Below are 26,921 nucleotides of genomic sequence, written 5' to 3'. Positions count from 1 at the left end.
CCCATAAAATAATTGCTGTTAATTTAAAGGGACAGTGACCTGTATCACTAGTGCTCTGTAGTGCTGCTTCACCAGTGAATATTCACATCGTGAACTGGAAAGGATGTAAAATTAGGACCTGCTAGAATCCTCTTCAGGTTTAAATCTAAAAGCCGTTAAAAGTTGCCATTTATGATTTGGCAGAGAAAGAATTTTATCTTCTCCTTGTGGATCCAGACTGTTTGTGGAGAGGGGAGTGTCTGTGTGTGCTGGGGAATCCTTCTGTGTCAGTGACTAAAGCAAGACCAGCCCAGATCCTGCGTTCTGGCAGTCTTTCTGCACCACTCTGCTAGAAGAGAATGTCCTACAGCTGCACTGAGAGGTGAAAATGTATTTTAAAAAATCTGTTACCATGGATCACTTGATTTAATTGAAGACAGTAAGAGTTCTACCTAAGAGCTTAACTAAAAGCAATTTTTAATTATAAAGTGGAAAGTGCCTTTTATTTGTTTTTTCAATTATTATAGATACCTCAAGGTATCAAAGTGCTTTTCTGAGCATATTTGCTCATTGATTGCACTTGAAAAGTCAGGATTAAGGACTTCCACCGTGCTTTTGCCGGCAGGGCATTCATTCACATCCTCACCCAAGCCCGTAAGCTGAGCTGCAGCTTCCCTTCTGCCCCTGATGAAGAAACAAAGCATTTATGTTCTTTAGATTTGGATTGCTTATTGTTTTCTGAAGCAATTGAGGAAAAGTAGGTGAATGTTGACAGAATCAGGACCAGCTTTGACCTACTTGTGGCTTTTTTTCTGATCTCTGTCTTGGGCATGTCACCGTACAATTTTTAAGCTACTGTTTACTCATCTGAAACCTCATCTAAAACCTTGAGAACTGACAGGTGTTTGGTAATTTGAATATTAAATGTATATATCATCACTCCCACAGTTGTTCCCAAGGAGATTTTGTCTCTTACCATATGACCCAGTAAAGGGAATTCTTCTGTAATAATTTTATTTCATCCTGAACTATTGTTTAAACTTTGGGTTTGAAGTATTTTAGAGTCATTAATTTCATTCCCCTGGAATTGCACCCATGGTAGTGATTCCATCTGTTATCACAAGGTTTTTGACAGACTCAGAATAGAGAAACATATATTAGGATTTTCATGTCAGTTCATGGAAGTCACTTGAAGCTAAATACAGCTGTGAAATTTGGAGGTCAGGAGGGAGTCCTGCAGGTCAGACCTCAGCATTTCTGTGGATGGAGTTATGAAACCAAACCAACTGCACTGTAGGATGTCAGTTAATTTGGTGTATAACAATTCAGGCTGGTTTTCTTCTGGTGGGAAGAGGGAGAGACACATTTTCTTGAAGATCTTGTAATATTTTAAACAGTTCCTTAGGATGACATTTTGTGGGTGAGCTTTAGAAACGGGAAAAGGTTGAGGATCACTGGAGCTGTGCTGCCTCTAGCACCTGGTACAGGTCACCTGGCCCCGGCACCAAGACATGAACAGGGCTGGCTGGCTTACCTGAAAATTTAGATTTTGCAAATTTTACAGTATTTCAGACATTTGAGTAGTAACCAAATGACATCTCGTAGAAATTCATTCGTTACATGTTCTGCTGTTGCAGACACGAAAGAATTTTAAGCAGTCTTGTGCCACTCTCAGCAGGCTGTTCACTCAAAGGTGCTGTTCACCTCTCCACTTTAGTGTGTTGCTCTAATGTCCCCGGATTTCTGAAATTGCCTTTTGAATCTATTGAAAAGGAGTGGTTATGGCTCCAGTGTAATTGAGACTGTCACGGAAATAGGTGGAATTTTTACAGCACCGTGAGACTTGATGGTATGTGACAGAGGATCATTCACTTCACTGGTCCATGGTAATGGGAGACTGATGTGTCTTTAAACGCCCTGGTAATAAACAGAAGACTGATTTTTACTTTTTTTCCCCTTCTTTTTTGCAAGGCTGTGGGTCTTTCTTAAATCTCCATTAACATGTACTAAAATGTAAAGCACTTCTTTCATGTTCCAAAAATAGACCATCTGAGACATCTTCTAGACTTTTGGACTGTAGAGGTTATAAATTTATTTATTTCACACTTGTGTTTTGACGTGTCACTTCTGTTCCTACAGTAATTCAGAGAAGGAATGACTGGGCAGGGTTGAGCACATAGAAATCTTTACATAGAAAAAAAATTGCAGCAGTTTGCAATAATTTACGTGAGTAAAATGTGCAGTGGAAGCCTTAGAAAAGCTGATGTGAAATGCCTTGTGTATAGCTACAAGGACACAGCTGTTAATGTGGTTGGGCCTTTTACCACCATTGTCAACCAGCCTAAAGGATGATCCTGAGTTGCTGTTCTGGGAAAAGCTGCGTTGCCTGGGAAGGAGGCGGCGCTGAAAGAACTTGTGTCAGATGTGCTGCTCCTTTGGCTCTCAGCTTTTGCTTTGGTTTGTTCAGTAGCAGAGCAATTGAGACGTCTCTGCTTAGTGTTTACTTTGGCTGTTGTGAAGTGTTGGGGTTGGGAATTACAGCATCTTACAGGCTTAGTGTGTAATTTAAGTAATACTTTAGAATTCAGTGATTCTAATATCCATGCCTGTGCAAGACAAATAAAGTACTGTTATCTAAAGTAATTTCTGGTAAAGGGAATGGAAGAGAAAGTGTCAGCTATGGAGCATTCTTAGTTTCAATTCTGTGTTCTGTATTACTGTAGAATACAGAATTCCTTAGAATAAGGAACAGGCAGAGTAAGTTGAAACTTGAGAGGTCAGTAAGTAAGATTTGTCTCTTCCAGCTAAAAGTCTTGATGATTGTTCATGGCTTTATCATCACTACAGAATTTGGGGAGATGAATATAAATAGCAGTAATTCATAAAATTAAAAGGTACCCTCAGCCTCGTACATAGATACATATTTATTTGTGTATATGGATACAAATACATCAAAGTCCTGAGGCTTAACAGATACAAATATCTCCCTTGGTGGAAGCAGGGAACACTGGAGTATAATTACTTTGAAGTACTCAGTTTCAAATATTTATTGTAGACTTTGGTTTGAATACTCTTCTGATTTTCTCCTATGTCAGGAAACAGGCAGACATGATGGTGGTGAAAAAAGGAATGGCTGAAATAGGGCACATGTCCCCTGGAAGGGGAAGTGTTGAGGCATTGATTGGGATGAGGTGCCGAGCTGCTTCACAGGGATTACTGTGTGACTGCACCCGAGTGATGAGGCAGAAAGGAGTTCAGTCACCATTTTCTGTTGTTTTGTTCTGTCCTTGTCCTGGGGAGATTGTGGTGGGAGGATGGGAGGTGCAAGGGAAAGCTGCTGGTGAAACAGAGGTGCCGAGATGGTTATTGCAGGAAACGAGGTATCAGTCGGGGATATGACCAGAGACCTTATTAACCTACTTTGCTCTGGAGGTGCAGAAATACTCCAGGAACTGTGCCAAGGCCTGGAGGCTTGTTGGACGTGGAGAAGAAGGTTTCTCATCTGGGTTTTTCTTGGTTGGCTGGTGGGAATGGGAATAGAGGTCAGTGAATTGGGGCAGGAATGTGCATGTAATAGTGGTATATGCTTTAAAAATAAAGAAGAAAGAACTGCAAAAATATCTAGAGCTTTATGTGTTTGTTTGGCATGTTATTAATTTATTTATGAACATCACAGACCATACGGAGCTATGCCATTGGCTGAAAAATAAAAGAATTAAAAATGGAATTAAAAATGTATCAGAATAAATGTCATGTGTAGTGTAATAACTAACTGTAGCTGTTCATATAGGCAGTTGAGAAATGAATAAAAAGGTCTCAAGCATAGTCAGAAAATTCTGTGTAAATGGGGAAATACGATTTGGAAAGCAGTTTCAATTTTAAGCTTCCATGAAGGAAGACAAATTAAACATTTTTAAAGATATTAACCATAACAGTATCCCTTTAATTTTCACTCCTTTCTTTTAAGTAAGATACTCTGAATCACTTTTTGTTCAAGGAGACAGATTTCTTGCAGTAATCAGTTTTGCTTTTAGCTCTGATTTGTAAAGAATAAGTGATAATGGCACACATGCTGGAGGGTGTGATTAGAACCAACGTTAAAAGGCTTTTTTAGGACATCGATGGTTGGAAAAGGAGCTCTGGAGAGGTCTGCATTTAGCAGGAGGGAGTGAAGCACACCTTTGAAGTCGCTTAACCCTTTCCCATAAAATACATGTTAGTGGAAGTTAAATCTGGATGTTTTCTTCAGGCTCATGTGAAAGTTCTATATGAAATCTGTTAGCTTGCATTCAGTCAGTTCTTTCCCTGAACCGATCCTGTACCACTAAAAAGACCAGCTCTCGAGGATACGTGTTAGAAATACTTGGCAATTTGGAGTAACTTACAGGGTTTTTGAAGTGCCTTTGGGTATTTTTTGATTACTTTACAGTATTCCATGGAGTATGTTGAGAAAACCTAATGAAATGCTGAGAATGCGCATTGGTAGTAAGTTAATTAAATTGGTTTTTTGTGTAATCTTTTTAAGTAACTTATTTTCTGTTCAGTGCCTTTCCAACACACACAAACTGTTGTTCACATGCAGATTCCTGCATGCAAAACCTACTTTACTTGCCTAAATATTAAGAAACAGCAGGTGGAGTATATTTTTTTATAGGTCCCAGGTGTCTAAAAGTGCAAGAAGTTTTTGCTTTTGTCTGTGAACACCTTCACCCAACTTCCATCAATCCGTATCAGCCTGCCCATGTCTTCTTGTCAGGTGATCAGTTGTGTGAGTGAGCACTCAAACTCCTGCAGCAGATCCCCAAGGATGGGTGGAACAGGGAACTGTCTGACTTGGCTTCTGTGCCTCAAAGTTAAATCCAAGTGAAATCGAAGTTAAATCCAAGTGAAATCAAAGTTTTGCTCAGTAGTATCTCCTTAGCTATCTTTTTTCAGTTTGCTTTCATATCATATCTCTCAAAATAAAGATTTTTTTTTTTTTTTTTTTTTTTACCCACTGTTAATATTTCATTTTAGGATCTTTGAAGTATTGCCAGCTGGAGGCTGCTACAGAGCAATAGTGACCTGAAAATCATTAACAGCACATCCAGTGCTTAAATAGCTCGAAAAATAACAGCTGTTCTTTTTGATAATGTCTTTTAACAATGAAACCTTATTTTTCCATGCTTGTGTGCTAAAAATTCTGCTGTCGCTAACAACTCTGCCTCAGTGTTTCAAATTCTTCTGTGATGCAGCTACTGAGGCTTTTTGTAGGCAATGATTTACTGCAGGTTTTGGGATTTTTTTTAAGTCCCCAAACTGCTGGTGTGAATGGGTGGCCACACATGTCAGCGTTTGTGTCTCTTGGGCCCTGATGAGTTCCGTGGGGTGAGCAGGTATTTAACATAGCTCACAGGTAAGGTAACAAGAAATGGTGTGATTTATCTCTGAGCTGGTGGGTGGGTGCAGGATCCTCCTCTGGTCAGTGCCCTTCCTCACTGCCTGGGGAGTCATCCTGGGATTCCGGGTGCTTCCCTGACTTCTGCTTCTCTTTCAGACCCCGTGGTGCTGTGACTGTCAGGTCTCTTGATCTGCAGTTTTATTCCTCCTTAGTGGGGACAGGCCTTGTGCTGTAAGTTTAGAGCAGCCTTCCAGAGAGCTCTGGTCATTGCAGTAAAGTGAAGAGGACTGAGCGCTGCTCTGCTGTAATATTTTCCTCCTTTTCCTAACGAATCTGTGGGTGGCTTTTCCTTTAAAAATTATAGCTGAAATGACTATGAATATCTCCTTTAAACGAGATTGTATCAGCTTTTGCATCTCTCAGACAATGTGTGTACAGCCAGAGGATAAAACCCATTATAACACCACGCTAATTGCTTGAGTGTGTGCACTAAAACTCTCTTGTTGTGAGAAGTCCAACCAAAACAAAACCTGTCTCCTGATGATCCTGCTCCCATGCTGCTGGAGAGGAGCCCGGGTCACCCTGCTGGCAGGACAGGGTGCAGTGTGGTCTGTGACACACAGCGTGGCCCCCGGCTGCACACACAGGGAGAAGACTCATATGAAATTAAAAAATTGGGGTCCTCAGTCAGGAATCTGGTTATCTACGAAGAGGCTCTGCTGGTTCTCTGCATTCACTGCTGGGGTGAGGTTCCTCTAGAGAAACAGTTCATGTGTTACCCGAGAGCCCTCAAAAAGAGATTAATCCCACCTCTGCCTCTCCTTATTCACTTGGCAGAGCCAGTGTGACTGACTGAGATCCTCTCTGACATATGCTTAGGCTGCCATTGTTCCTGAACAAGCGTCTGTCTGTCCTGCCTTTGTCTCGGGGCTGTTCCTGCTCCCTGTGTCACGGTGCCAGCACAGCTGTTCGGGGCCAGCCCGAGCTGCAGCAGCCGCTGCCCGGGTCAGGAGCGCCACACTTGCAGCTTTGGGCTGAAAAACTGACTTTCGGGCTACTAAAGTTAGACAAAACCATTTGGCACTTGAATAATTTAACTTCCATTAGGAGCTGTCGCAGAGCTTTAAGACGCGTTTTATGTGCGTTGGTGAACACCGGCGGGTCAGGACAGTGTGCGACATGGACTGCCAGTCTGTGATGGGAGAAAATACTGCTGTCAGTAGGCAAGGTCACTGGAGAGCCTGGAGCATCACCTTTGTCCTGTCTCCCTGGTGTTTGAATCTTCGTAATGGTAAATTGCTAAAGCAGCTGCTTTACTTTGCTTAAAAACTCAGCCTGTGTGGATGCATTTCCTTTTTTTCCTTCAATAAGAAATCTGTTGCTAAATCCACATATACATATATTATTTTATTTTATCAAGGATGTCACACTTACGTGCTTTCTTTCCTCACCTCTCCTGCTACCCAACAGTCCACTAAATGTTGTAGATCAGTTTTGTCATATTTTGGTAGGGCTCAGTGCCTGGCAGTGACTCTACAGAGAACAGAGAGACTGGTCTCATGGCCTGTGCCTGTGTGCAAATGTTATGTACCCAATCAAGCATTTCCCAGATAAGAGATTTGATAAGTGCACAGCCTTTCCCTGCCTTTCCACTTCAGTCTTGGGAATCTCCTGGGTTTGTGAACTCTTCTAAGGGATTTTTAATATCATCCCATGCTCAAATATATTTTGAGATATGCCAAGGTGTGATTGATTGCGATATCATGTACTGAAAAAGTGGCATATTGGTATCACATGCCCTTGAGTATGGCTGTGCTGTTTATTTTAAAGTGGTATATCAAACATGCCTGGGTGAGCAGCTGAAATGCTTGTGGGACCAGGTCACTTACATTTCTCAGAGGAAGGCTTGCTGGAAAAGCCTATGTAATTAAGAGTCAAGCAACTGAGGAAAAAAGTTCACTGACTAATAAGAAAAACTTGCAGAGTAACCCTATTAAATTCCCCTCCTTCTGGTAAGTCCTGATGTAAATTTATAGATACTCTCTATAAATGTGAAGGAAGGTTTGTTTCTTGATAGAACAAACTCCACCAGCAGTTTCCCACACCACCTCAAGAACATTCTTTCATTATCTTGCTCCGGCATAATAATTGCATGGAGCAGTCACAAACTTGTTTTTCTACCAGTTGAAACCACAGAACAATGTGTATGCCTTGACCTGGATTCAGGGAGAGAAAAAGTCACTGTTGGCATAGACTCCACCTTGAAAATTTGCCATCAACATGGCAGAGAGTTGCTAAAGGCTTATAATGCGTAATTGAAACGGCTGAATGCATGCAAGGATTCTTTGAGATAAGGATTGTCTTTGAAAACATTTTAACTAGAGGTCTGGATTGAGTCATTAATCTCTTCTGTAGTCCTATTACTTTTTAAAATTGTATTATTTCTGGCGTGATTAGCCTGCAATGTAAATACAAGGTGCAGGTTTTGTAAATTATCTTTTTTCTTGATGTGTTTTATGTCAGACTGTTTTAAAAGCTTTTTATGTAGTTCTTATGTATAGCAAGGTATACGTACATTTTGTATCATCAGCAAAACAAAAAGGTTTCTGATGGCAGGAGAGTGGCCCTGCTGCACAGGGCACCCACTGCAGTTCAGGGGATGCAGTCCTATTCCCGTGCTGGCCCCAGGGCTGGTCTCGTGCTGTCCCTCACCTGCTGTGATTGTGATCTGCTCCCCAAAACGTCCTTGCCCTTTGCCCCAGCTGTGTGCTGGCCCAGCTCCCCCTCTGTCACTCGAGGGATGGGGGATTGGGATGACTCCACTCAGAGTGAGTGTTCATTGCAGGATCTGCCGGCTCAGGGTCGCTGTTCCAGTGTCATTCCTAAAGGCATGGTTAGAGCTGAACTATCTGCCTTGATACAAGATTTATTAACTTATTTTTTGCCCCATACCTATATATAAATTTTTGCTACGTTATTTTTGGCTCGAATCTTGGTCTCTGATCTCTTTATCCCCAGCTACAGTTGGTGCTTAATAAGTGGACCCTTTGAGGCTTCAGTAGTGCGTTGAAAGCGCAGCGCGGTGCTTGTGCTGAGTGATGGATGGCTCCTGCCTGCTGGGCCCTTTGCTGCGGGATTCACCCGCGCTGGAATGTCCTCACAAAGCAGGGCAGGGAATTGAAATGTGTTCTTCTGAGAGCAGCAGTAAGTAAAGCTGCCTTTCTAGCTGTTCTCTCAATTAGCTCCTAGGAGATTTTCCTGCTTGTCTAGTTTCTCCTGGGGATATGTGACCTGATAGCATATTGCTATAAATAATTATTTTACTAGTGTCAAAGTAGGTACTGTACACAAACACAAAGCAACATTTTCAGCGTCTTTTTTTGGATGCTGTAAATACCAGGTTTTCAGACAGGCTGTTTCCTTTCTTCCTTTCTTGTTTCTGTTCTTTGGAATGCAGGCCTGACAGTTCTGATCTTCAGAACTTGGATTGTTAGTTTTGTGCTGCCCCTTGAAGTGAAATTGCTGGTGAGTGGTACAGAGCTCCCAACCCAAGGCAGGGAGGTGAGGGGCAGGCTGGCATTGCTGCTGCTCTGGGGGAAAGAGCAGAGGAATTGATTTCCAGATGGATACTGTAGGGGATCATCACTTGTTTGTAAAAGTGGGTTATTTGAAGGAAACTGGCCTTAAATGCAAATGCCACAGCAGCCCCATTGAACTCCTTCCTCTATGAGAGACTAGGAAAAGACCCAAACCAATTGTTACTGTATGGAAATATTTGGAAGAGCAGAGCAGCCACGCCAGGCCTGGCATAGCAGAGGCGAACTCCAGCCGCTCTGCACGTGTTGAGCTCTTTTTGGTTTTTAAAAGGGTCCCACAACTTGTAAAAATCAGCATCAGTAAATCTGTGATAGCTATCAACATAGACCAGAGTTCTGTGTTATTTAACTAAAGACAATAGTTTATCAAACCTTTCCCTCTCCCCAGCGAGGCTGCACAACAGCTCTGTCCATGGGAGGAGGGTGAGAATGCACAGGACACTGGTGGTACTTGGAGGTACAAAGTGCCAGCAGTTTCCTCAAGTGAGGCTCAGCAGCAGGAGAGTCTTGGAAATCAGGGAATCTGGGTTCAAATTTTTTGACTCTGCCTTCAGTCAGCAAGACAGAGATGGGCATCCGTTCATGTTCAGCAACTGCTTTCCTATGCATATAATCTCTTCTAAGATGTTTATTGTAAAATGTTTTCCTTTTTAAAATTTTAATAAATGAATTAGGAAGGGGGTTAGACAAAGTTCAGGCTTAATACCAATAGGAAAAAAAAAGTTATGCAGATTGTATTACTGTTCATGTGTAATTAACACTGATATGAGAACCTTAATTAAGGCAACTGGAAACTGTCTCATGGCTCTCTGCAGAGCAGGTATGAACTTACTCAACTGTAGATGGTCAGCATCCATGTCCCAAAATTTAGTTCCAATCTGAACTGGTTTTGGTGAAAGCTGAATGTTAATTTCTGTGTCTTATGCAGCCACCATTTTGTAGAAGAACAGCGCCAGAGAATGAGTCTTCCAAAGCCATCAAAAATCTGATTTTGGTACCTTTTTGCAGTGACCTTCACTTCAAACTTTCTGGTTCTGTATTTTAGCATTTCCCTCAGTTTGGGCAGTGGAAGAGGAGTACTTCTGGTCTTGTAGAATAATTTATCAAGTTTCAGACTTTGCCTAGAAATGTTTTGGGTTACTATTCTAGAACTGAATTCTCTTATTCTAGTTTAATATTTTATTAGAAATTGGGAATGACCATTTTAATCTAGAATTCAATTAAAAGGACGCCTTTTGAGGTCATCTGGTAGTTCTGTGTGGAGGTATGGCACTATCTGAGGAGTATAAGTGAGTGTAGGTTATAGTTCTATTAGCTTGATGTTCAGAGTAATAAAATGAAAATGTTAGCAGTTTTTACATTTCATTTTCTTAGATAGGAACTATGTAAGTAGATGTTTTACAGTAAAAATCAGATATTTGTTTAAAATATACATTCAAAGCACCCTGTATGGAACATTTAAATAATTTCTGTGGAGTTTGCTTTGACAAGGAGCTGGACACTGAGCAGGGACATCCCCACTGGGGATGATGGGAGCTGCTTTGGGGGACTTCATTATCCTGCTTCATCAGCTCCTGGGCATGGATGACCCTATGCTGGGCAGTTTATGAAATTGTAATATATCAAAACCACCTAAAATTTCAAAGCTGATTCTGATATCCTGAGGAATTGCTTGTCACTGTGCACAAGATGGGTTATTCCTCTGTGACTAACCAGAACGGTGCCTTTCTGGTGTGGTAGGACTCTGATTTGGAAGCTGATTGCTATAGATACAGCCTAAATTTACAAGCAGAGATGAGAAAGCTGCGTGTCTGTGGTGTTCAGACTCTGCCTCTGCTGGGTCCTACAGCCACGGGCCAGCCCCAAATGCGCCAAATGGTGATGAATAGCACCTTGCTTTGCGGGTGTCCCCGAGGTCCCCCATGCCATGTGTGGAGCTGTGTGAGCAGAGCATCTGCTGGAGCTCTGCAGTTCTCCTGCCCTTTCTTGCCTCTTTAGGCAAGAGGAAAAAGTCCTGGAGAAAATAGGAAATACATCATGGATTAGAAGACCTTCTCAGATTCTTTACAGCTGTTTTTCTCACCACAGAAAGAGTGTGATACCACCGTTCCCAAGTTCCCCCTTGCCCCTTGTTTAAAATACAAATGTGCAGGGCTGTTAACAGGTGTCTGGCCGAGGTGTTGGGACTGACTTTGGATTGGTTGAACTGGTTTGTATTTTGAAATCAGATGTGGTACTTGGGAATGAGGTAGATATCTGAACACTCCAGTCTAATTTTTTATTTAGATATTTAAAACATGGACCTGAGACAGAAGAAGCTGCCTTGCATGTCTGCTGTAGTCACGTGAGAGAGAAGAGCCAGCAATTTTTTAAGGACAAATGTAGTTATCAGGGTGCATGGCTGGATGCAGATTCTTATGTGGGTTTGACACTGCACTGAGATTGAAGTTATTTTGGTCATCCCAGTAAAAATATGCATAAACTCTGTTCTGTAGTGAGGTTTGAGAAATTCACCTTAAAAACTGGGATTGGGAATTGAGGCACCATAATCTCCGTGCTCTAGTTTTATGGTTCTCATTATAAAATTCTATTTTCAGAATCCAATTATTTTAAATTAAAATACTCGCCATGTGCAAAGCACCTTATAATTCCTGAGCTACTATACTTGCATTCCGTAAGCTCTGTGGGAGAAAAGCCAGTATGACGCCCATTTTACATTTGTGGACACTTAGATACCGTGTGCTGTTGCTTCTCCAGATGTGAAGTGATTTGGGGGTAGACCAATAAATAGTCTTACACTTGCCAGTGTTCTGTCAGAACAGGATTATTAAATCTTTTGCCCTCTTAGGAGAGGAAGAAGGGAGCAATAGACCTGATAAAATCCGGGTAACTGAGAAAGTGTTTTAATGAGGTATTTTTGGGAGGTGAAGGAGATGTTTATCCTGACATCCACTCCAGGTGTTGATGTCAGGATGAGCTCGGTGTGTGGCACTGCTGGGCCTGGGGCGTGTGCTCCATCCAAGGAATGTCACATTCGTGTGACACAGGCTCTGCAGGACAGTGCTCAATGCCCTCACATTAACGCTTTTTTCCCTAGAAATGTCTTCACCTTGTTTCGAGTCACTGAGTTGAGAATGATAAACTTTGAAATTCTTTTCTTCTTTACAAAAACTGTCTAACAGGAGTATGTGATGTTCTCAATCTTTTGTTCTGTAGGTCAGTAACAGATCCACGAGATGGAAAGAGAGTTGCACTCAAAAAGATGCCCAACGTCTTCCAAAATTTGGTCTCTTGTAAAAGGGTCTTCCGGGAGTTGAAGATGTTGTGTTTTTTTAAGCATGACAATGTAAGTAAATTCAAAGTAATTTTGAAATCTTTGGGAAAACCTAAATGTAAAATGGAGCTCTCTGTAACAGAATTGTGTTTTCTTTTAAGCTACAGAATATCTAAAATGCTTTAAGAGCTCTCTAATTTTACAGTGATCAGATTTTCTGGAAACTCAGATTTTACTGTTACAAACACTATAAAAATGAAACTGTCAAGAATCTAAGGATATTCATAATTTCCCTTCCAAAGTGTTTGCAAACAGACAATCAGTACACGTCTGCCCAGTCTTATTTCAGGCTTTAGATAAACGTCAGGCTGCACAGAGCTGTGTCAGCTGGACACTGTTCCTTCTGAGCTGTTCTGTACTCCATGGTCCTGTCCCCTTTGTTGGTCCTCTCCCAAACCTGCTTTAGGTAAAATCAGTCAGCTTAAGTTAAAACATTTAAATGCTATTTGGGTTGACCCATGAAGTCTGAAGTGCATCTGAAGTTTAGGTGCTTCACCCAAATGTTGTGAACATTCCTAGGATAGGATCCAAATGACTACACCAAGAAGTATCTTTTTCTGTGAGAGGATGTGAATTCTCTGCTACTGCTTTTCTACGTTTTGGCTTTTTTAACCTTTTCTACCTTTTGCTTTTTCTACCACTGAGCTGCTTATTCAGAATGGGAACAACTTTGGGGTATGCAATTCCCATGTGGAAGCAGTGAATCACAAAACTCTGAAAGACTAAAGGCAGAACAAAGTGTAGTATCTTCTGCTTTTATATTTCTTTGCTGGAAGTACTTCTTTCAAAGACTTTATGATTATATATATTGTAAAGAAACCACTTTTTATTGGATAGATAAATTTGTGCTTTCAAACTAGTACTCAAACAGCTGGAAAAAATTTCTTGAGTTAGAAAAGAGAGAGACACTGAATGTACAGAATACCTGACATGGTGGGTTATTAAATTTACATACCTAGTGAGACAGAACATTGGTCTGTCTGTGGGGTAGAATAAAATGAAGCCATGTAAGAAATGTGCAGTCTGACTGTCTTTTTGAAAGGGATTTGTTTTTGTTTGACTGGAATAGGCCTTGACCTTGTGTGGTGTTTCCTAGGTACTCTCTGCCCTCGACATCCTCCAGCCTCCACACATTGACTATTTTGAAGAAATGTATCCTAAATATAAAAATAGAACATCTTAATTGAGGTAGGTGTGATTTTCGTTGGCTTAGAAACTGCCAGTATTTGGTGTAATCTATGAAACGGAACTACAAAAACCTCGAGCCTGTATGGGGACAGTTTTATTTCAAGAAGTGAACCTGCAGGATACAGAACTCTGAGGTGATGTTGGAGGTGGGATGGTGTGGGACTGAACCCTGAAGCTTTGACTCCATGCAAGCCAGTATGTGCAGGGCATGTGGGATTTACCAGCAGGCCCTGCTGCTGCTCATGGGGATTCCCCCAGAATATTGTTTTGAAAACTATGTCCAGTAATTAATCTCCTTTCAGTTATTAGTACTTTAAAATACTTTGTGGTGGTTTCAGAGAATTCTACCTTCACAGGCTTTGAAACCCTGACTTGTCAGAGAGGTTTAGTGGACTGGCAGGGCTGTGGCTTTCCTTGGCCATCTCCAACCCAGTCAAGAACACATTTCCCAGAGCTGTGTCCCACATTTTTGCTGTGTCACTGATGCACAGGTACAAGCTGCCTATGGGGAACTGTATTCTAACAGTGAATTTGAGTGAAGAACTTGACATGAGAATGTCGTGTTTTGGTTTGGTTTCTTTTTCCAAACTTGGCTTGGGCTGTCTTCTCTTTGTAAAGTAGGGAATTTCTGCTTTTTGAAGTACTGAAAAGTGAATCTCTGTTCTGGGAGGGCTCTGACTCTCATGGGAAGAGAAGTTCTCTACCACTCCTGTGGTTAGACTTGGGCAGGTTGGGTTTCGTTACTGGTAGGTCTTAGCTGCTCTTTTGTATGACCCACTTTACAATTAATGGGTGGGAAATTGTCATTATTTTTAGATAACCTGAACTTTTGAAATATGGTTTGATCTATTTATATAATACCTGGAATTGATTGAAGAAAGTAGGTGTAATCGGCATGGTGATTTTAACCAAAGTACAGCACAATTTGCTGGTGGAGAAGCACATTATTTGATTGAAAATGTTGCTGTGCTGTACTGGGGCTTTTTCATATAAATTTAGGTAAAGCTTTAAAATTTCGCTTTGCTATTTCTTTCACATGAAGAGCATATAAGTAGTCTTCAAAAACTGGATTTTGGTTATGTGCACTAGTTCAATGCCCTCATTTAGAACAAGTCATACGAGTTACAAATCAGATCTAGGTTAAGGATTACTCTTTCCATGTAATTGTACAATCAAGAATATTTAAATGGGATAAGCTTATTTTTATGAGCTTAGCTACTGCCAAGTTTTGAATATAAAACCAAAATGTTCGTTTCCTTCATGGCTAACTGACTTTAAGTCATTCTGAGTAGTGTTCTATAGGGCTGTCTTTTTTTATATTTGTGTTAATTTCTTTACTCTAACATTGGTAATAGAAGACTATTGCTCTGTGTAGTCTTCTCTCTCCTTTCTTTGGAAATAATTACAATTACGTGCACTTAGGACCCTTAAATTCCTTAAAAGAATGAATTAGTAAATGTTCGGATTTATATACCTATTTTTAATTGCATGTGTTTCTGCTTGCTGTAGTGTAAGGAGAACTTACTAGAGATTGGTTTGAAGATCAGGTAAAAATGTTCCATATTTGGGGGGTGTAGCTGTCAAAACTTCTTTTGTTGATCCACTAGCAGAGTTCCTGAAGATACCATAGGGTTGTTCCATTTTACAGTAGGACATACTGAACAGTGATAAAAGTGTAAAGGGCTGGAGTTGGTACTGAATGATTTCCTTTGTTCTTTCCAAAGAGTTGTAGTGCCCTTTTTGGGGAAAGAAATGTAATAAAAGAATGACTAAAATGATATGAATGATGTGTTGCAAATGAGCTGGTAGAGTTCATTTCAATTATTCAGTGTTTCGTAGGTACCAGCAGGAATTACAGAGTGTATTTTTTAAAGAGAACTAATTATAAAACCACCTTAAAATTTAATGATAAATTAAAAGATTTCTTAGGAAACTGGTGATGAATAAAGGAATTTTAACCTAGTGAGATTTTTGTTTTAGAATGAAAATTCCTTACAAACACTCAGATTGAGTTATAATTTTAATTAGTAGGTTTTTGGCTGAAAATCTTTGTGCCATTTTGAATCTTACAGGTATTGAAATTTTTGCCAATATCACCTTAGTGCAAAAATGAATCATTGATAGCTCTTCTTTCCAGTTACAAAACCTTCCACAGTTGATTGTAATACTGAATTTCACAACTGCAGATCCACGGATGTTCTCCTTTAAGAACTATCCAAAGTTTCTGTAGTAGCTTTTCAAAAACTTTGCCCATTCAAGTGAATATCAGAAGCAGCTGAGAAGTCACCACTTTTATCAGGCAGTTATAGGTCTGGGAAAGATTTGAACAGCAGTAAAAGCAAAGGTGTGCAGTAGATTTCATAAAGAGGTGGAAGAAGTGTTTTCTGATGGATTATGGGGCAGATCCCTATAGGGTGGAGGAGGGTGAAGAGGAGCAAGGTGAGATGGGTTGCTGCAGGCAGTGAGAGCGTCAGTGACAGCCCTGCTGCTTCCAGCAGCCTGTGCTCACCCTTGGAGAGGGTTTTCCTCCGAGTCGTCACCGCGGTGAGTTCCTCCGGGCCAGCACCCACACCAGCTGGGCAGGGACTGCCAGGGTTAGTCCTGAGGCCGTAGAACTGGGCTTTGAGGGATGCAAAGACCAAATAAAGAACGGTCCAAGCCACGATGGGAGTGCCACATCACCAAGGGCACTTCATCCCTTTCTAACATTTCTCTGTCGCTTTATGAAATTTACCAACTCAGCAGGTCCCAGCCAGCAGAGCAAGTCAAGTTCTTTTGTGCCACGCATTTGCTTTGATAATTACTCTGAAGCAAATTGGTACATTTGTAGTTCTAATTTTATACAGCTACTTAACTAATTACTGCTGTCAGGAGCAATTTTTCTCTGGTAGTAGCTCTGGGTAGTGGCGTGTTCAGCGCCAGCGGCCGCCCCACAGCCAGGGCCTGGTGGCTCCACTTCAGAAAGCAAACTGCAAATACCTGTGTGAGGAGGGGACTGAAATCCCTCGGGTTTGGGGCGTTTGTTTTGCTGAATGTCCCCAGCAGTGGCTGGTGCAGTCGGGGTCCCAGGCAGGAGGAGAGGCCCGTTTGTCACAGCAGAACATCCGCGGGCGCTGCTCCCGCTCCTCTTTAGAGCCCTCATTAAATTATCCAGAGACAATAATCAGATCGCTGCTGCTGGGGTTAATGGCACCTCTGAGCCCTGTCAAGAGCTTTATTTAATGCGCCCCAGACCTGGAGTGGTGCAGGTGCCATTTCAGGCCCTCATTTAATTTAAGCTGCTTTAGTTGGCATGGCAACTAGTTGAGACATCTGGGAGACATTATGCTTGGGATTGAGATTTAGGAGGATTTGTGGCGTAGCAAAACAAAAATCTTATCATAATAAAGTGCAGAGTAATGCTTTTGGGTTTTTAAAAATATTTTGCCTTAAATTGAATGTAAAGATTTGTTGCAGGTATAAGGTAAACCACAAATTTTAAAAGTCTGGTATAAATATTTAAAAGGGTCTTTGCTAAAGGAAAAGAAAAATTAGAGGACTACAAATTATGGTGCTGCAGGGTTGGGTTTTTTCTTTATGAATTCTTTATGAATGCAATTTTAATATTTTTTTCCTCAAAAAGTTGGAAATATTTAATTTATAAAATGAGTTTTTGTGTGGTGTTATGTTGGCAGATGAACCCTTTGGCCAACAGGGATTTGGCTGGAGAGGGTTTGTAGAGCAACAGATGAAAGCAGAGCATTGACTGGGTAGAGATGAAAGAAAATGAGCATTCAATACCTGGCTGTATCAGTTAACATGGGGCAAATGTGTTTTACCTCCTTCAGCCACAAATGTGATAATAGCAGAGATTTTGTTTCAAATGTGACTGCTAAACGAAGGTTTTAAAGCAGTAATGTTTTTTAATAATGCCTGTAGTGCCCGCAGGACTTACTGTGATGGTTTCTGTGTGTGTTGCTCTTGGCCCACACCCAGGACATTGGCGTGATGGTCTCCATCCCTGGGTGAAGGTGTGCAGCCTGCCACCCTACTTCACTGCTTTTGAAACCCCTGAACACACAGAGTCCCCTCTGGGACCCACCTCCCCTCGGTCTCAGCTGTAATTTGCCTTGCAGTAACTTTGTACAACTACCTTAATGCAAACTGTAATGGACTAATTTGTTTTCTTTCACAAGCCGTTTTTTATTTTCATTCCTGTAAGAATTTGACCTCTGAAGCAGCTTTCTTCTCTTTAACTCAATAGTTCTGACCTGTAAGAGCTCAAATAAGTAGGAGTTAGTGAATGTTTCAAGAGATTTTGTGCCTGTTCTGCTTTTCCTTAACCAATGAACTGAAGATATGTTGTCACTGAGTTGATGCAGAGTGACCTCCATAAGATTATCGTCTCTCCTCAGCCACTCAGCTCGGATCATGTCAAAGTTTTTCTTTACCAGATTTTAAGAGGTAATTTTTCTTCTTCTAAATTTAATGAAAATTATGTAGTAGAAATACATTTTTTCTTTTTCTTATTGTTTATTCTCAAGACATCCTCATCTTGAATAAGCTTCCTGTAGGAACTTATTTTAATTTCATATTTGAATAAATACCAAGCATGAATTCTTGTAACTACAAGAGCATGGCACCCCTGCTGCCTTAAAGCTTTGTCAGGGAAAGAAAAGTCATGTTTTTAGAATTGAGGAAGAGAAAGGACACCTAGAACTGAGCCGATGGGTAAATGTGTGTAACTATACCCACTTAAGGTAAAAATTGTTACTGAAAAACAGAGCAGTAAGAGGTATCTGAAAATTCCAGTGTGGGGATTGCAGAGTATCCATGCCATAATCAGGGAGATGATGTTTTGCTTTTGATTTGTTGTTTGTTGGATTTTTGGAGGGAGTGGGGTTTGTTTTTTTAAAAAGACTGCTTGAATTCCTTTTTCTGCCTATTTTATATACTCCAAAATTTTATCCTGTCATTAAGTGACTGAGTGTGCACCAGTGACTGGGAGTTACTCATATAAAAATTGAGGCACAGGCAAAGTCTTTGCTGATCAGGAGTTGCCAGACCTTCCAGGAAAATGTTGTCAGCCTTAAACTTCTTTTAAAAGGAAAAAAAAAAATTATTTTAAATTCCTTTACTATTTCAGGTCTGAAATATCTACATTCTGCTGGCATTCTACATCGAGACATTAAACCAGGGAATCTACTCGTGAACAGCAACTGTGTCCTTAAGGTGCTACTTACATTTATTGAAGATGTTCTTGTGTTTATGTTGTTAATTTTTAAATGAAAGACATTCAGTGTGAGCACTTTCCCTGAAAGTCCATGTAATTGGAAAAAAAATCCTACAGATTCTTTAAAAAGTAGAAATGAAGCAAATATCTGCCTTTCTCCTTTTCTCCCTGCCTCTCCCCACATCTCTGAAAGCAAGAGAGAGACAATTCCTGAGTTTGACTTGGGTGGGATCTCCTGTGCCTGGGAGGGCAGGGGGTTCTCAGGGTGCCTCAGTGTCCCTGGGCTCCTCAGGGGAGGATGACACCAAATGCCCAAGACACTTCCATTGACCTTGGGTATATGGAATTTTGGAGGACTGAGGAGTGTTGTACAGCTGTGCCAAACTCAGAAATTCAGTGTTGTTTACAGGGATTTGCTAAGAATTCTAATTGGGAAAGTTTGGTCTCTTTTCTTAACCCTTCTGTTTCAAGACATTTTTAACAATTCTCCAAGCCCAAATGAGTAGAGCCGAATCTTTAATATTTTGAGACATGTCATGAGCAAATGAAGTTTGTTTGAGTTTAAATATTCTGTACCCAGAGGTTGGGTTTTTTGTAGTGCAAAGCTTTTTAATCTTTCAGATTATAAATATTGTAATGCCAACTTAAAATGTACTATGATTTCAAATCAAATTATAGGAAGTTTAAATGGCTGTGGAACAAAGTAACATAATTTCCTCCTCTCCCCTCTCCCCTGGCTTATGCAGTTACAGCAGATTATCTGATGTATTTAAATGCTGGTTGGGGATTCCCTGCCTCATTCCCAGAAGGCTGCCTATTTGAAATGCAGAAAGTGTTTTGGTTATTTTAATTTTTTTATTTACCTTCTCAATTTAGATTTGTGATTTTGGATTGGCCAGGGTGGAAGAATTAGACGAATCCCGGCACATGACTCAGGAAGTTGTCACTCAGTATTACCGCGCTCCGGAGATCCTGATGGGCAGCCGGCACTACAGCAATGCCATCGACATCTGGTCTGTTGGCTGCATCTTTGCAGAGTTGCTTGGGCGAAGGATATTGTTCCAGGCACAGAGTCCCATCCAGCAGGTATCCTCACCTTTCCCTTCCAGTGCCTCCCCCTGCACCCGCTCCTGGAGCCAGTGGGGCTGGTGCACCTCAGGGGAGACATGGAGGGGCTGGAGCGTGTCCAGGGCAGGGAATGGGGCTGGGAAGGGGCTGGAGCCCCAGGAACAGCTGAGGGAGCTGGGAAAGGGGCTCAGCCTGGAGCAAAGGAGGCTCAGGGAGGACCTTCTCCTCTCCACAATTCCCTGACAGGAGGGTGCAGCTGCAGGGGCCTGGGCTCTGCTCCCATGGAACAGGGACAGGCTGTTCCATGGTGTTAGCTCGGGAATTTGCTGCCACAGTGGAGTGCATCCCCATGTCTGAGCTGTGTCCGTGTGTCTGTCGTGCAGCTGGATCTGATCACAGACCTGCTGGGCACGCCGTCGCTGGAGGCGATGAGGACGGCTTGTGAAGGCGCCAAGGCACACATACTCAGGGGTCCTCATAAACAGGTACAGCCAGGGGCTGGCTCCGGCCACCCAGCCCCACCAGGCAGGGTGTCCTCTGGGCAGGACTCAGGGTTTCACATCTTGATCGAATTCTCATGGCCTGTTGGTTAAAAATACTCGGCTTGGATGTTCAGTCCCAGAGCTGTCTGTGCCTGTGAACTGGGCTGGGTTGACCAGAGGTGGTTGTGGTGCTCAGGGACGTGGGGTGATGGTGTGGTGAGTCCAACTGCTGTGGAGACAAGGGGGCTTTTCACTAGTCAGGGGCATTTCTGGCTTCTGCTTTGGGGATATTGTTTGACTTGATGACACAGGTGAAAGTCTCCCTTTCTGGGGCAGCAGTGTTTTGATAGCTGTTTTGAATGAAGATGTTAAATTCAAGTGTTAGTACTGGCAAGAGACATAAATGAAAATTGACAGTATAATTCAGAAAGCCCTGGAGGGCTGCTGCGCTGCCAGGATCAGGAGTGCTAGAGGTGGAATTGACCCACTGCCCAGAGCCAAGGGCAGAACCTCCAGCACCCCAAGCTCAGAGGGTCCCTGCACACCTGAGCTTGGACCTGAGCTGCTCAGGAAGGCCCAACAAGAGGTTGAAAGCTGAGATACAGCATTCAACACAACTGGAGTAAAAGTTAGTTTTAAAAAAAGCACCAAACCAAAGGAAAAAGGGAGGATGGTGTCATTGTGCTGACTGGGCAGTAAAAAGGGTAAATGCAATATGGTGTTGATGGATACAAAGAAATGCTTGTGCAGGCATCTCTAGTGCAGGGATAAGGCTCCGTGGCCCTCCAATGGGGTCATTTTTATGATTGCTAACAAAATTAACAAAATCATTGGCCTGTACATGCTCCAGTAGTTAAGTTTGCATCATTATTTTCTGCATGTTGAAGTAATTTCTCACGTCTGCTCACTACAATAGTAGTTACCATAGAAATGAGCATTGCCTGTATATTCTGCATTATTATTGACATGTGGGAGTTCTGCCTCCCTGGGACTTTGGATCCAGTACATAAAGTTGTCTCTGTTCCATTTCATGACAGAATTTTTTTATTTGAGCATTAATAATAGGATTTCCTTCAGACTTTCTCTACCAATCTTAAGTCAAGTGTGTTTTTCTGCTATCTTGTGCTAGAAGAGTTGTGACTCCTAAACTCAGTGTCTTACGACCCACAGGATGGTGGGAATCCTAAAAAGCGAGTGAGGTGAAATGGTATAAAAAGTTTCCACTACATATTTAATGTCCTGTAGCCACAAAGTTGTAAGAAATACACTCGTAGAGTTAGTTCTGTGTCTGTTGGAGAAAACAATGTTCATTTTCTGTGGAGTGCCATGGGAGCTGGTGTGCTCGTTGCAGCTTAGATCTGGGGGATACAGAGCATCCAGGTGATAAATGATATTTTTGTTTTCAACGCAAAGCACACCTCATGTTTGAATGCAAATTCCTGGCTTTTCATATTCTGAAATTGAGCTTTTACTGGTTATAAATGGTTAAATGTTACTGGTTTCTTAATTAGACTAATAGGGAGAGAAATCCAAGTTAGAAACAGGCGATTACTTTGTCACACCAACTATTTTTACTCACCGTAGGTGAGTGCAGTGGGAGGGAGGGGTGAGGCATTTTGCTGCTCTGTGTAAAAATAGATTAATGCGAGAAGTTTCTGATTAAACCCCCCCCACCACTGTGTGCTGGCAAAATGGGTATTTACATACTCTGTAGACTTCTTTGTCAGTTTGGTATTTAAAGGTTCAAGGGAACTGTGTCCCTGGCAGCCCCACCGTGAGTGAGCCATCCCCATTCTTGCTGACCCCCTTCCCAAAGGAAAACGTGTGGAGTCCATCCCCTGCCTGTGATCCCTGTGCCGTGGGAGAGCGAGCCAGGAGGAGGAGAGTTACCAAACATTGCAGCTTTATATTCCATAGGCTGCCCTGAGAAACCAAGGCTGGGAAGTGCTCAAGGCTCTGTGTGGTAGTTCAGGGTTAACTTCGACTGATGTCACTGTGGAGGTGTAATTCTTACTTATACTGGGAAATTTACAGCAACTGTGACATCCAGTACAGTCCTTCTGTCACTGTCAGTCAGCTGTGGATTGCCTGGGCAAGGAAAAGCAAAGTAATCCATAATTTGGGAGTGATTGAGATTAAAAAATGAACTACTGGAAATGATGGAATTAATCAAACCCCTGAGCAGCTGGGAGTGGTGTCTGTATAGAAAAATACATAAATAAAAGCAGGTTTTTCTAGGGATTACACCTGAACCAAGGGAAACAGGGATTAATTAGACCTTTATTACAGTTGCTGAATTTTGTAATGGTGATTATTGTTGGGCTGGAAAGTGTTAGGTACCACTTGTCCCCTGTAACAAGGAGTTTGTCCTTGGTGACTGCGGAATAGCGCGTGCGGGAACAGGGTTTTCTTGCTGATGGATCTGACAGGACACTCTGTGCTTCTCTTCCTCCCATTCCCCCTACAGCCATCCCTTCCTGTCCTATATACACTCTCCAGTCAAGCTACACATGAAGCAGTTCATCTCCTTTGCAGGATGTTGGTCTTTGATCCAGTAAGTAGCACTGAAAATCACCTCTAATACTTCTGGTTTGCACAGTTTTTGTTGTCTGGTGCTTAAATGAGTGTTGGAAGTCAAGGACTGCTTTAACTGGTTTCCTTCTACATGGCATTGCGGTACTTTTGGTCCATAAAAAATGTAAAAATATCATGTAATTGGCCAATTAGCTCCCCCTGGAATGGGGGTTTCACGTTTCAAACCGAGTGGTCCTGGGAAGGAAGCTCCGGCAGTGGGAAGGATGAGGCTGTGCATGACTCATGCTCTTTTCCGAGCTGGGTGTAGGTAGCAGAACATCAGCTACTTTGATGCAGTTCTAATTAGGGACACGGGGGTGTTCCTGGTCTTGCAGCACACAAAAAATTCCTCCTGCTTCCCCCGTCACAGAACAGGATCATTTTTCCACTGAGCGTCTGTTTTTCTAATAAAAATGTGCTGCTGTGGATTTTGGATTTCGTTTCTTGGGACACTGTAGAGAATTATCACGAGAAAATCTGGTATTGGAATTGATAATCTTAATTATTTCATTCCCACAGAACCCCCCCCCAACATTGCAAATGTAAAACAGAGTGACTGCAGTGCAAAGGAGGAGGCTGGGGATTGATGAAGCATTTAGAAGCACTGCCTTTGGAGTGTATTTTTTTAAACCTTAAAATCGCTTTGCTGAGCAGAACCATGGAAATGTTGAACCATAACTTCCACATGAAAAAAAATAATTAAAGTTTTCCATTCTGACTCCCTCAGCATTTACAATGCTGTTATTCCCTGCTTGTTTTGATTTATTGTAGGAGTCATAATTGTAAGGTCATCTGGAGAAAAGTGTTGAAAAACATGTTCCTAAAAGCCGTATTATCAGCGTTTGCCATGGTGGCTGTGAGCAGAGAGGTCAGTGCCACCCAGCCAGGCTGGTTTGTGAGCCTCAGCTCCCCTCTAGTGGCAGCTCGGCAGTGCCTGACACGAACCCCTCCTTTAGCACGATTATGGGTTTGTAAAACAACTGAGGATCAATCGATGAGTAGTTTCAATAGCTCTGAAAATACCCTAACTCCTGTTCTCTTCCCTTTCCATGCTGTTGCCAGTCCAAAAGGATATCTGCTAAGGATGCCTTAGCTCACCCCTACCTGGACGAGGGGCGGTTGCGGTACCACACCTGTATGTGTAAATGTTGTTTCTCCACATCGACTGGCAGAGTTTATACCAGTGATTTCGAACCCATCACTAATCCCAAATTCGATGACACTTTTGAGAAGAACCTCAGTTCTGTTCGGCAGGTTAAAGGTGAGCAGGAGTTAACCTTGCACGTGCAGTTATCCCCCTGCTCCACCCTGCAGCAGGGGGGACTTGGGATGGAGTTGGGATTTGTGCTCTGGATCCACACAGTGACCCCAGTGTTGGTTTCTTTCAGGTGTTTTTTCATAGTAGACACTGGAAATAATTTCTTTTTGGTAAAAGAGCAGAATTGTAAGTGTTCCGAGATAAGGCAGTGGCACAGGCATGAGCTGACCTGCAGAAGTCTGTGGGTTTCAAACCTCACCTGGTGCCCTGTTCCTCATCCTTTTGCTGAAGGATGGCACTGGGGGAAGGGGAAGTCACTCTGTGGCCTTTTGGGACTGTGAGGTGTGACCTCCACAGCTGTCGTGCAGAAAGGGACAGCAGCAGGCAGGAGCTGAAGCTGAGCAGTCAGATTTAGGGGAGCTGGAGCTCTTTTATCCTCACTAAAATGTTCTCTCAGTAAGGGAAGTTCTATTTCCCTCCAATTTACATTGCATTTTACTGAAGCCAGAAGTGTTAATGCTGTGGTGTTTTGTATTTTTCTCCTGTGTACAGAAATAATTCATCAGTTCATTTTGGAACAGCAGAAAGGAAACAGAGTGCCTCTCTGCATCAACCCTCAGTCTGCTGCTTTTAAGAGCTTTATTAGGTAACTGTATGTAATCACATCTGATATTAATTCTCATTTATTAGTAGTACAGAATTCACACATCCAAAATGTTTTGGTTTTTCATTTCCTGAGAGTAGGAAAGGCCCATAGATAAAACCCTTGTGAACTGTTTTTATGAATTCTTCTAGAATTTAAGTAAAATGTGCAAAAGTTGCATGTTTTTGTGCAAAAGAACAGAAGTCAGACCGAAACTGAAATCGGGAAGGTTGCCAAGTTGAGTTTTGGTTGTAGAACTGCACTGTAAAGGTGTTGGAAGGAGTGACTGAGGGGTGATTAGTGCAGTGCAGTATTTGCTGTCAGCGCTGGTGGCTTTTCGCCTGGCAGGCTCGGGTTGGGTTTGGGGTTTGGCTGTCCCCGGGGTGTTTGGTGCCACCTGAGCAGCGAGGTTGTGGCCCACGAGCCCCTGCAAGTGAGCACTGATGTCTGTGTCCCCTGGCTGCAGCTCCACGGTCGCCCAGCCCTCCGAGATGCCGCCGTCGCCGCTGGTGTGGGAGTGACCGGAGCACCACGTACTACTGAAGATGTAATGTAGCTTTCCACTGGAGTCTGGGATTTGCAATTCTGGAGGTTAATCATGCTTGTACTGTAATTTTACTAATGAAGTTTTAAATTAACAACCACTACTTGTACAATATGAATAATATTTAGAAATGTACTAGACTTTTAATCTTGTAAAGTGGTTGTGCTTTTAGAAGAAAATATTTTACCCAGAGTTGCACGTGTTTTATGAATTCTAGTGCAGCTGTGATGGCTCAGCTCAGAACAAACAGAATTGAACCAAATTCGGGGAGGTTTTTTGGTTTTTTGGGTTTTTTTTCCTTTTTTTCTTTTTTTTTTTTAATTGAAGTGAGATTGTACAAACAGATAGACGTACATTTTGATATTGAGCCATTCCTGAAGATTTTGGGTTTTCTAAAACTAAGGAATACAGAAAACTTGACTGCGACCAATCATGAAGTCCCTTTGGGTGACTGTGGCCACAGGAAGTGGCCACATCCCCTGATGCCCAACCCTATAAATAGCTTCTCACTAGAGCTGTGATGGTGATGTGTGCTGTTCTAAAATCAAATGTTGTGAGTAGAGAGAATGAGTTTGTGACTAGGAGAGACTAAACTTCTGTTTCCTTACCCAGTATAAATATATATATATATTTAATCTATTTTTATTAGAAGTTTTTCTGCTCTTTCTTACATAAAACCCCCCAGCATGCATCTTCTATGTGTGTAAATAATTCCATTTATGGGCTAATTTCAGAGATCCCTGACATCATTGCTGTATAGAGAGAAACTAGCTTGCACATTTTAGGTCTGTGAAATTTTGTGAGAACTTTTTCCTGCACTGGACAGTTGAGAGAAAAAAAAAAAAGAAAAGGACAAAAAAAAGCACATAGGGAATTCTGTTAATTGTGTTCGTGTCTTTAGGCAAAGCTGTGGAAGTCTTGAAATGTCACAGTAGTAAATAACTTTTATTACTTTTTGGCTAATTCTTTTTCTGTTGGAACACTGAATTCTGTGCATATGTATATATGAACACAAATTGAAGGCCTCTACCTCCTGGAGTATACAACTTGGTTTGTTTACCTCCACATGATTTTTTTTTTTTTAAGTTCAGTGTAGAGACTTGAAACTTGAATGTCCCTTCCAACTTTTGTATTTAAAACAAGACTAGAAAATTGAAGACTGTTTTTCACCTGTACAAAGGAATATTAAAAGGTGGTCTTAAAATTTGAGCCTTGGTCTGGAGAGAAACCGTGGTGTTTGTTATGGACAATTAACTGTTAAAGTTATTGTAAGTTATCTGTATTTAGCAGAGTATTTTCAACAAGAGTGATCTGAGCTGGAATTGGAGACTATTAGTAAGTTATGTTTGGAAGTTTTAACTTCAATGAAGTAATTATTTGCTGTGAAAGAGACAAACATTGAATAACTGAACAAAGATGGTGCAATATCTTTGTTTTTTATGAGGCTCCTGAGAATAAAACCAACTGAAGCATTTCAATTCACTTGAATGAGAAACGTGTTTAATTATCGAGCCCCAGAAGACACTGGTATGAAAGGTAAAATCTCAGAGGTTGGTCAGTTAATGTGGCACACTTGCTGGTCACTTTGTAAAATGTAGATTTGGAGTACAGTGGTGAAAACATTAAATGTGACATTTGAAAACGCGGTGGTGGCGTCGTTCTT

At 41.7% G+C, this 26,921-nt stretch overlaps 1 protein-coding gene across 4 annotated transcripts in view; it reads left to right on the top strand.

Moving 5' to 3' along the window:
• Positions 1–26,900, top strand: part of NLK (nemo like kinase) — a 38,152-nt gene extending 11,252 nt beyond the window's left edge. For 3 of the 4 annotated variants that reach the window (XM_032129584.1, XM_032129585.1, XM_032129583.1), the window contains 10 exons: positions 12,172–12,301; positions 13,386–13,441; positions 17,814–17,920; positions 18,603–18,688; positions 19,566–19,775; positions 20,141–20,242; positions 22,707–22,793; positions 23,876–24,074; positions 24,624–24,717; positions 25,181–26,900. In XM_032129584.1, coding sequence (XP_031985475.1) covers positions 12,172–12,301; positions 13,386–13,441; positions 17,814–17,920; positions 18,603–18,688; positions 19,566–19,775; positions 20,141–20,242; positions 22,707–22,793; positions 23,876–24,074; positions 24,624–24,717; positions 25,181–25,235 — 1,126 coding nt within the window. In that variant the 3' untranslated portion in view covers positions 25,236–26,900. Of the gene's footprint in view, positions 1–12,171; positions 12,302–13,385; positions 13,442–17,813; positions 17,921–18,602; positions 18,689–19,565; positions 19,776–20,140; positions 20,243–22,706; positions 22,794–23,875; positions 24,075–24,623; positions 24,724–25,180 lie in introns of all 4 variants that reach the window. The other variant, XM_032129586.1, reaches the window with a different exon arrangement.
• The last annotated feature ends 21 nt before the right edge of the window (positions 26,901–26,921 follow it).

Source organism: Corvus moneduloides, chromosome 20 (genome assembly GCF_009650955.1).
Source record: "Corvus moneduloides isolate bCorMon1 chromosome 20, bCorMon1.pri, whole genome shotgun sequence".
Classification (NCBI taxonomy): domain Eukaryota; kingdom Metazoa; phylum Chordata; class Aves; order Passeriformes; family Corvidae; genus Corvus; species Corvus moneduloides.
Note: the sequence above shows the minus strand (reverse complement) of the source record. Positions and strands in the feature narration are given on the sequence as shown.